Here is an 11,166-nt window from a genome sequence, read left to right on the forward strand (position 1 = left end):
ATCTGAACCGAAACCTGGTTGGCTCTCCATCCTTCTCCAACGCATCCGGCAAACGCTCTCCATATTTCATGATCCCTATTTCAAAGGCGGAAGTCTTTTTGGATTCCTTGATGTCAACGGCGCTTGCAAAATTGCGTCACCGTCAAGACCGAAGACCCTGGTCACCCGCAGAAGGAGAAGTTCTCCAGGCTCGGGCCGGCTTGCTCTTGTGACCCGCGTTGACCCCTCAGGGAGCTTGATGCCAAAGCATGGCAGAGTTGCGTTTCCCTTTCGTGCCCTGCCTTGTGAGCGCTTCTTCTTTTTTTCCGAGCAAGTGTGTGTCTGCAAGTGTGGGTTTGGTGTGTGGGCGAGGACCGCGCCCAACCCGAAGAAATGACTGAAACCAAGGTTCCCCCTTCAGTCAGTCAACTGCAGAAGAATGGTGGAGAAGTCTTTAGTGGCCGCTCTTCATCTTGGTAGGTGATGACTCCACATTTCCTTCTCTCTCTCTCTCTCTCTCTCTCTCTCTGTGTGTGTGTGTGTGTGACTGATCCTGCACCCCACTTTCTTCTTCTCTTTCTTCGTTGTTCTGCGGTATGGATGAGTGTTCAGCGAAAATTAGCTTCCTGAAGAACCAGCAAACCATAGCTAGAGAGGGAGCTACCCATTTTTCTCCTTCAAATTTTTCTCCTTGAGTGGCTGGAGGTTTGAGGTTGACGTACCTAGAAAATCCGGACCGCAGCAATGAGCAGAACCTCCGGATGACCCGAAGACAGTGGTGGGATTCAAATAATTTAACAACCGGTTCTCTGCCCTCATGATTCCTTCCAACAACCAGTTCAACAAACTGCTCAGAAAGTTAACAACCGGTTCTCCCGAAGTGGTGCGAACTGGCTGAATCCCACCACTGCCCGAAGACCTCCAAGGTCCCTTCCAGCGCTCGGACTCTATGATGCGATGACTCATCCCGGGCAGAACGTTTCGTGATTTGATTGCCAGCGTTCGTCCGATGCATTCATTTCATGCCGGTTCGGTTCTATTTGATTTCTACCCTTGGCTCCTCGCCAAGGTCCTGCCCACGGTGGGGAGTGTCCCCACCCCACCCCACCCCACCGGTAACTGCGAAGAAGTTGAAACCAAAAATGTCACAAAAGGAATTCTTATTTTTGCATCTGCAAAACAGGTGCTTCGCTCTTTGCTATGGTCGCCAGTTGGAAGTTTATTTGCATTTGTTGTTCCATCAACTCGGTGCGCATAGAGGAGAAGAATCGGTGCTTTCTGAGTTTCGTTGTGTTTTGGAGACGTTTCATTACCCAACTAGGGAACATCATCAGTGCTAGAAGGAGGAGGAGGAAGAGGAGGAGGAGGAGGAGGAGGACTGTGGGGTCCTTGGTGCTCCCTGAGCTTGGTGGTTTTCTTGCAAACGTTTCATTACCAAACTACATCACATCATCAGTGCTAGTCAGAGGAGGAGAACTCAACACACCATCTATGAACACCGAATCATTACAACTTCAGGGCAAAATATGAATTTTAAATATTTTAAGCCACATTATCACCCCTTCCTCCCATCGCTCTGGAATCGAACATTCACCAGCGAACGCTCGAGCCCCCAAAAAACCCTTAGACTCGGCAAAAGGCAGCGTGGATATTCTAAAGAAGTGAATTTTCAAACCCAGGCAGGTTTTTTTGGCAATGCGGAACCAAATTCCGGGATAAATAAACGGTGGCTTGTGAATCGCATCCAATTGCACTCAATTCTCGGCAATGGCTCCCCGCTGATTGTCTTCTCCTTCTCTGCCTCTCTGTCCAGCGTTGGCGTCCGCTTTTTGGCTTTTGCGTCCAAGCTTGGTGGTTTCCTCCCGCGGCATCTGCCCCAGGTGTCCGGCCGATCCAGAATTTCTGCACAAAATTCGGCTGCAGATCATGTGGTTGAAACGACCGACTCGAGATTTGTACAAATCCTACGTGAGTAATTTGGCTTTTATTTTTATTATTTTTTTTAAAAAAAATCGGATTGCCTTATTATCTGGCCAGTGGGATTTCTTTTGAAAAAGCTTTGCGCCTGGCCATTTTCTGCTTTGCAGCTAGTCCTTGACTTACGGCCGTTCCGTTCGTGACTGCTTGAAGTGACAACAGCGCCCTGATAAAAGTGACTTTTTCACACTTTACGACCGTTGGCAGCACCCCCGTGGATCAAAAGTTGGACGCTTGGCAACAGGGTGATAGTTAAGACGACCGGTCGTAAGAGAAGGACAGCCTGTGTTTGTTTTGGTTCAAGGTAATCCAGTTAGACAACTTTTATATCAGATAAGGTAAAGGTAAAGGTTCCCCTCGCACATATGTGCTAGTCGTTCCCGACTCTAGGGGGCGCTGCTCATCTCTGTTTCAAAGCTGAAGAGCCAGCGCTGTCCGAAGACGTCTCCGTGGTCATGTGGCCGGCATGACTCAACGCCAAAGGCGCACGGAACGCTGTTCCCTTCCCACCAAAGGTGGTCCCTATTTTTCTACTTGCATTTTTTACCTGCTTTCGAACTGCTAGGTTGGCAGAAGCTGGGACAAGTCACGGGAGCTCACCCTGTTACGCGGCGCTAGGGATTTGAACCGCTGAACTGCCGACCTTTCGATCGACGAGCTCAGCGTCTTAGCCCCTGAGCCACCATGTCCCCTTATCTATCACTTATCACTTATATCGCTTATCTAGAGCTAAAGCAGAGCTACAGCCAGGGACCTCTGTAGACTTTATTTAATTGGCGGGAGAAGATCGGCCTTCTTGATGGGTTGGTCCTTAGGACGTTCAACCGCCTAGGAGGAAACAGAAGGAGCTGAGAACTTTCTGGTGATCCCCAGATTCCAAGTTCTGGCTCAGCTTCCAGGTATTCACACCTGAGGGCAAGCAAGGCCACCTGTTGGTAACCTTCATGTGCATTCAGCATCGGCCACTGTTGCCCTCCAAGGATGAGGACACTGAAGGGTGAAGGATGGTTTCATCACAAGCTGAAACGACTTTGGGTGACCTTCTTCCTCCTGCTGGGCTTCCTGCCTGTTGACTCAAGAGATGTCAGGAGACACCCTTTCCTCCTCCTCCTCCTCCTCCTCCTCCTCCTCCTCCTCCTCTCCTCCTCTTTTTCCTTCTCCTCCTCCTCCTCCTCCTCCTCCTCCTCCTCCTCCTCCTCCTCCTCCTCTTCTTCTTCTCCTTCTCCTCCTCCTCCTCCTCCTCCTTCTCCTCACCCTCACCCTCCTCCTCCTCCTCCCTTTTCTTCTTCCTCCTCCTCTTCCTCCTCCTCCTCCTCCTCCTCCTCCTCCTCCTCCCTCCTCTTCTTCCTCCTCCTCCTCCTCACCCACTTCCTCCTCCTCCTTCCTTTTCTTCTTCTTCTTCTTCTTCTTCTTCTTCTTCTTCTTCTTCTTCTTCTTCTTCTTCTTCTTCTTCTTCTTCTTCTTCTTCTCCTCCTCCTCCTCCTCCTCCTCCTCCTCCTCCTCCCCCTCCTCCTCTTCCCCCCCATTCTCCTCCTCTTTTCTCATACTCATTCATCTTACTCTTCCATCTCTAGCCGCTTTACTTTATTCGATTTTATTACGTTTTGCTTTGGCTCACCGTTCGGGGCGATATTATCCGTCTGAACGATGCTCTTTTCCAAAGGCCAACGATTTATGACTTTGCGCCTTTTCTGCTTTTGCCCCCAGCGGACTCGTATGGACCTGCAGGATGATCTGCGCAAGTTTTGCGAGGTGCCCGTCGCTTGGCTGCCCGGTCGAAATATCACAAAGGAACCGGAGAGGCTCCTGTTGCAAGAACTCTACGCGGCTGTGGTCCGTATGATGGGGGCTCTGAAGGCCTTGGAAAGCCAGCTCGCGGATGAAGAGAACCCGTCGTCCCGCCAGCTGGCAACCGTTTCCCTCTGGCTCACCGGCCTCCTTTCCAACATCCAGTGTGCCCTGTGCCAGAGCGGCCTTCGTCCGGTCCCCGTCATGCCTACCGAAAAGAGCCAAGACTCTTCGTCCTTTGCTCGAAAGATAGAAGGTTGCCAGGTCCTTTGGAATCTCTCCAGGTTCATCCGGGGTTTAGCTAAAGCTTTCCAAAAAAAGAGCGTGAAAGGCCAAAGACCGGAGAGGCAGAAAAAGAAGAAAGGGAAAAAAACACACCGCTCCTTTTTGAATGAGTCCTCGGTAGCGATGCTGTAGAGAGCCCCAACTTTTTTGCGTGGGGGGGGGGGACCGGTTCCGTGGAGAGAGGTTTTTTTCCATGGACAGGTGGTGGGGTGGTGGCGGCTCTGGTTCCATGTGATGCCTGGATCAAGGAGAGATTCAACCTGGAAATAAGGAGGAATTTTCTGACAGTGAGAACCACCCACCCATTGAACAGAGAAGTTGCCTTCGGAAGTTGTGGGAGCTTCATCCCTGGAGGCTTTCAAGAAGAGACCGGACTGCCATTGGTCAGAAGTGGTGTAGGGTCTCCTGCTTGGGTGGCGGGGGTTGGACTAGATGACCTGCAAGGTCCCTTCCAGCACTGTTAATCTGAATCTATCTAAGATGATCAAAGGCCTGGAGACTAAAACATACAATGAACGGTTGCAGGAACTGGGCCTGACTAGTCTAGTGGACCAGGGGAGACAGGATAGCCATCTTCCAATATTTGAGGGGCTGCCACAGAGAGGAGGAAGGGGGTCAAGCTATTTTCCAAAGCACCTGAAGGCCGGACAAGGAATAACGGATGGAAACTGAGCAAGGAGAGATTCAACCTAGAATTGAGGAGGAATTTTCTGACAGTGAGAACAATCAATCCGTGGAAGAGAAGTTGTGGGAGCTTCATCACTGGAAGCTTTCAAGAAGAGACTGGACTGCCATCTGTCAGAAATGGTGTAGGGTCTCCTGCTTGGGTGGGGGGTTGGACTAGATGACCCATAAGGTCCCTTCCAGCTCTGTTAATCTTGAATCTGGATCCTGTAGACGGGGCTTTGACTGATTTCCAAGGTTATCTCAGGGTGGCAGAAAAATGGTTTTCAGTAGGAACCTCACCGGTTTTCCCCCAGTGATTCAGTAATGAATGATCCTGCCTGAGTAAACCTCTTGACGCTACAGAACTCACAATGATCCACAGCTAGTCGTTCCCGACTCTAGGGGGCGCTGCTCATCTCCGTTTCAAAGCCAGAAGAGCCAGCGCTGTCCGAAGATGTCTCCGTGGTCATGTGGCCGGCATGTCTCAACGCCAAAGGCGCACGGAACGCTGTTCTCTTCCCACCAAAGGTGGTCCTTATTTTTCTACTTGCATTTTTTTTTTACCTGCTTTCGAACTGCTAGGTTGGCAGAAGCTGGGACAAGTCACGGGAGCTCACTCCGTTATGCGGCGCTAGGGATTCAAACTGCTGAACTGCCGACCTTTCGATCGACAAGCTCAGCGTCTTAGCCGCTGAGCCACCGTGTCCTTGCCTCCCTCCATTACCTCCCTCCATCGCTGGGGTGGGAAAATCCTACCCACCTCACGGTTCTCATTCAATTTGGTTAAGAGAATTATCTGTTTCAAAAAAAAAAAAATATTTAAGGGAGATCGTGTTTTTTACAGTAGGAGTGGTGCGGTGGCCTACGAAGTGGAGCTGTCGCCTCACAATCAGGAGGGCTGTGAGTTCGATCCTAGGTAGAGGCAGATATTTCTCTCTCTGGGCACCCTGAGATTATATGTGCTGAACAAAACTCCGTACTGGCAACAGGAAAGGCATCCGGCCAGGAAACACTAGCTCCGTTCAGTTTGCCCAGACTCCACCCCGCAAGGGATTATGGGGTCATTAAAGGAAGATGATGTGTTTTTAGAATGGGCGTTAAGGTTGCACTTAAGGGTTGCACGCAACGGGGTAGTTGAATTTACCCATTTTTGGTGGGTTCGGACAATAAAAGGGACTCTCCATGAACGAAACAGGCTGCGTACTGTACGAACAAGCCGAGTTACTAAATGCAAACTAAGATTAACACTAATCATGCAGTTTGTGTTGTGCAAACATACTTGAGCTGGTTAAATACCCTGCCTGCATGAAGTTGCTGCAGGGGATGTGATGTGTGAAGTTTGTTCTTTGTTGTCAATGCTCTCTTTTGTAGCTTGTAGCCTTCCTGTCACCCTACAAAATAGACCAGATGCCAAAAAAAAAAAAAAAGAATCATAGAAAAGCTATACAGGTAGTTCTCAATGTACAACAGTTCATTGAGCGACCGTTCCAAGTTACGACGAGACTGTAAAATGTGTCTTATGACCCTTTTCACCCTTACGACCTTTGTAGCGTTCCTGCGGTCGCCGAATCACAACTCAAGATTCTTGACGTCCGACTCATATTTATGACGGTTGGACTAGATGACCTCCAAAGTCCCTTCCAACTCGACCGTTACTGTTACAAACTCTCACGGCTCAGGATAAATCCCTTCTTTGAAAACGCTCCGAGAAATCTGGAAAAATTAAGGAGAGGCGTCCTTCCTGTTCCGCAGCCCACAAATCGGGTGGGTCATTTCAAAAGTCCATTCGTACCCGTCTGTTTTCTGAGACATGTAAATAATACGATTTCATTATTTATTGAACTTCACAGATTCTCGTGCCCAAAAGCCTATTTAAAATGTTGCAATTGGTATTTATATGAAGGATGTTTGTGTTTTGTTGGGATTCTTTGTGTGTGTGTGTGGGTGGGGGGGTGTTGTTTAATTTTTTGTTATCTGGGGCTGCTTTAGCTCTGAGATAATTTTATCCGGCATATTTATGAATTTGGCAGAACAAACTGGTGCGTGAAAATGTTATGCTCATTAGAACTGGGTCTTCCTGGCTGGGAAGAACCTCATTTTTATGCAAAATAAAAATAATAATAATAAAAAAGAAATTGTATCCCGTTTCCGATTAACTAATACAATGATTGTCCTTTGGATATTTTCATAAACACACTTTGTATGATGTGTGTTTAATTTTTTTCATCACCTCTTTAGTGCTTTCGTTTGCCCAAATGGGGAGATAAATTATCCTTTTTCTGAAACAGGATGGAGGGATGGAGGGATGGATGGAAGGAAGGAGAGAAAGAGAAAAATAGAGAGGGAGGAGAGAAAGAGAGAAAGAAGAAGGAAGGAAGGAAGAAAAGAAAGAAAGAAAGAAAGAAAGAGAAAAAGGAAGAAAGAAAGAAAATTATGAAGGTTTTAATACTTTTACCATTTGCATTTTTGCATTTTTATATTGGTTTTATATATTTGATACAGTCAATTGAATTAATTAATAGTCTTCTTCTTCTTCTTCTCCTCCTCCTCCTCCTCCCTCTCCTCTTCTTCTTCCTCCTCCTCACCCACTTCCTCCTCCTCCTCCTCCTCCCTTTTCTTCTTCTTCTTCTTCTTCTTCTTCTTCTTCTCCTCCTCCTCCTCCTCCTCCTCCTCCTCCTCCTCCTCCTCCTCCTCTTCCTCCTCCTCCTCCCTCTCCTCTTCTTCTTCCTCCTCCTCACCCACTTCCTCCTCCTCCTCCTCCTTTTCTTCTTCTTCTTCTTCTTCTTCTTCTTCTTCTTCTTCTTCTTCTTCTTCTTCTTCTTCTTCTTCTTCTTCTTCTTCTTCTTTTCCTCCTCCTCCCCCTCCTCCTCCTCCTCCCCTCCTCCTCCTCCTCCTCCTCCTCCTCCTCCTCCTCCTCCTCCTCCTCCCTCATACCATTTGATCTTACTCTTCCATCTCTACCCACTGTACTTCATTCCATTTTCTCCCACAGTAGCTATTTTATCTGACCTCACTGTATCCTAATCTTATCTCATTTTATTGTCTTTTACTGTGGGTGAGGCTGATGTCCGCTGCGGCCAATTGACCAATCATTGAGGCATACGCATGGTCCCATGTGGAACGCACACAGCAAGCCATGTGGCACTTCCAGCTGTGGAAGGATTAAAATTTCAAGCTCAAAAGATTCGGGGACTGCCCCAGCCCTTGGAATGCGGGTGGCTCTGGAGGGGAGGGGGAAATAGTTGCAGATAAGAGTTTTATCATCAAAGAACCGGACGTGAGAAACAAGGAGAGATGTAGAAACATTTCCCCTTTGCTATGGGGAAGGAAGGATAGTAAAGTTATTCCCTATAATACTCCAGGCAAATACACTATTATAAGTGGGGTCCGGTGGAGATTAAAAGGGGTGCTATGGGAGGACAATGGTGTTTGGGGTGTGTAGTAGGTGTCTGAAATGGTGTAGGGTTTCCTGCCTGGGCAGGGGGTTGGACTAGAAGACCTCAAAGGTCCCTTCTAACTCTGTTATTCTATTCTATTCTATTCTATTCTATTCTATTCTATTCTATTCTATTCTATTCTATTCTATTGTCAAATTTTGACACCCACTCGTCCCAGATGGCCTTGTGGGGAGAACGATGCTATTTGAATGGATATGCGATGCATTCCTCTTGAGTAGATCACAATATGCACCTGTACAAAAACACACAACAAAGGCTTCAAACTTTCAAGATAGCCAAGAGGTTTCAGCTTGAATAATAAAAGTATTTGGCCAAAGGGAGAACATCTAAGGCAAGGGAATGAAGGAAGTAAGCATGCAAATGCAGCTACACATACTTTGAGATAATCTCCCTGCCATAAAAAAATAAGATAAAGATATTTTCCTCTATCCTCCCTTCCTCATTTCACCTTTCTCCACCTTTCCTGGGATATCCAGAGGCGTTGAGAGACGTTTGGTATGAATTCACTCGTGTTTCACAACGGTCTTTGCTGGAATATCTCTCGTCGCGATTTCCAAACCTCATCCGTTTCTTGCAGCTAAATAAGGAAGGTGAGGGGTGAATTTAGCAGCTCTGGACAGAAGCGAAGGAAATGGATGGCCTGGCCTTGGGGGAATATGATCCAGGCACTGGCCACGCGTGTGGAGACATCACCGGGGTGCAGGTAGGATGGAGTAGCCTTCTCCTGACAGCTCCAAGCATCTTCCAAAGATTGCAGGAGCTTCCAAGGAGAATTGCAACTCATTAGAATTAGGCCTAGCGTGCTAACAGGGTTAGTTCCTGGCTGAAAATATATATGTATATATATCTATCCTTCGTTCTCATTCTTCTAGGGCATTGCATCTTTTTGGGATGTAAGAATGTGACTTCCAGTATTTTGTTCAAAGGAGAAAAATTGGGGTGAGCTTGAAGCTCGTGTATTGATAGACTTTGTGTGTGTGTGTGTGTGTGTGTGTGTGTGTGTGTGTGTGTATGCAAGTGTGTGAGCATTGTGATTTTCATTGGATAACCCTTTGTCCAGCGGTCTGCTATGGACGGTGTTTCGTAAACCCACTTCTGTGAGGTTGCCTTCTTTTACAAATTCTGGAGGACGCCAAAAACTGGTCTGATTTCTATTTTATTGATTTTTATTTTATTTTTAACCATGTTAAAAATTCAAACTTGATGCCTTTATTGCCGTTTCTCTTGAACGTTGTGTGGGATTTTACTATGGCATTGTTGTTCAACCTAGGCTGGCGAATAATCTTTGATTATTCCTAGCATCACACTTTTGAGAAACGTGGCGCTAGGAAGGTCTAGTTTAGCTCTGATCTTAATCTGGGATCAATGAGCTTGATTTGAACTGATTTGGAGAATTGAATTGGAACTGAGAATAGAATAGAATAGAATAGAAAGAATAGAATAGAATAGAATAGAATAGAATTACAATAAGATAGAATAGAATAGGATAGACTAGACTAGACTAGAAGAAAATTACAATAAGATAGAATAGAATAGAATAATAGGATAGACTAGACTAGACTAGACTAGACTAGACTAGACTAGACTAGAATAGAATTACAATAAAATAGACTAGACTAGACTAGACTAGAATAGAATAGAATAGAATAGAAGAAAATTACAATAAGATAGAATAGAATAATAGGATAGACTAGACTAGACTAGACTAGACTAGACTAGACTAGACTAGACTAGACTAGACTAGACTAGACTAGAATTTTTTATTGGCCAAGTGTGATTGGACACACAAGGAATTTGTCGTTGGGGCATATGCTCTCAGTGTACATAAAAGAAAAGATACGTTCATCAAGAATCATAAGGCACAATATTTAATAGTCATAGAGTACAAATAAGCAATCAGGAAACAGTATCAATATAAATCGTAAGGATACAAGCAACAAAGTTATAGTCATGCAGTCATAAGTGGGAGGGGATGGGTGATGGGAATGATGAGAAGATTAATAGTAGTGCAGATTTAGTAAATAGTTTGACAGTGTTGAGGGAATTAGTTGTTTAGCGGAGTGATGGCCTTCGGGAAGAAACTGTCCTTGTGTCTAGTTGTTCTGGTGTGCAGTGCTCTATAGCGTCATTTTGAGGGTAGGAGTTGAAATAGTTTATGTCCAGGATGTGAGGGGTCTGTAGATATTATCACAGCCCTCTTTTTGACTCGTGCAGTATACAGGTCCTCAATGGAAGGCAGGTTGGTAGCAATTATTTTTTCTGCAGTTCTAATTATCCTCTGAAGTCTATGTCTGTCTTGTTGGGTTGCAGAACCAAACCAGACAGTTATAGAAGTGCAAATGACAGACTCAATAATTTCTCTGTAGAACTGGATCAGCAGCTCCTTGGGCAGTTTGAGCTTCCAGAGTTGGCACAGAAAGAACATTCTTTGTTGTGTTTTTTTGATGATGTTTTCGATGTTTGGTGTCCATTTTAGATCTCGCGATATGGTCGAACCTAGAAATTTGAAGGATTCTACTGTTGATACTGTGTTGTCTAGTATTGTCAGAGGTGAAAGTATGGAAGGGTGATTCGCTCCCTTTAATCTGAAATAGCTTATCAATACGAGTAAAAAACCTCAACGGCTCAATTGATTTGAAGAACGTAACTTTCGAGTCGCCAAAACTTTCTGTTTCCTGAATCCTTGGCCACCACGAACGAAACCGGGATTAAAAACTAACCACGGCTTAGCCGTGTGGGCGAGTTAGCCAATGCAGCGGTCAGACCTTGAGTTGACAAAGCGGTCAGCGCAACCATGCGGGGTTTTTGCTCCCGATTTTGGGTCATTGTTTATGACAGAAAAAACCCAGCAGAAGTCTCTCTGATTCTCTGCTAGTTAAAATACCTTCTTCCGTTCCTCTCAAAGAGACAAGTCAGATGTGGTTTTCGTTTCATTCTTTCAGTGCTCTGAGAAATTCAGACCGCATTAATTCGGGTTTACTCTTCCTCCGGCGGAAAACCCCTAGACGCCCCC

General features: G+C 46.1%; 1 protein-coding gene across 1 annotated transcript; it reads left to right on the forward strand.

The window, feature by feature from the left end:
- Positions 1 to 418: 418 nt before the first annotated feature.
- Positions 419 to 6,908, forward strand: LOC131185703 (leukemia inhibitory factor-like). Its single transcript, XM_058158482.1, has 3 exons — positions 419 to 455; positions 1,793 to 1,947; positions 3,664 to 6,908. Exons 1-3 carry the CDS (start codon positions 419 to 421, stop codon positions 4,159 to 4,161), a joined length of 690 nt encoding a protein of 229 aa, XP_058014465.1. The 3' UTR covers positions 4,162 to 6,908.
- Positions 6,909 to 11,166: the final 4,258 nt, after the last annotated feature.

Source organism: Ahaetulla prasina, chromosome 15 (genome assembly GCF_028640845.1).
Source record: "Ahaetulla prasina isolate Xishuangbanna chromosome 15, ASM2864084v1, whole genome shotgun sequence".
In the NCBI taxonomy this organism is placed as follows: Eukaryota; Metazoa; Chordata; class Lepidosauria; order Squamata; family Colubridae; genus Ahaetulla; species Ahaetulla prasina.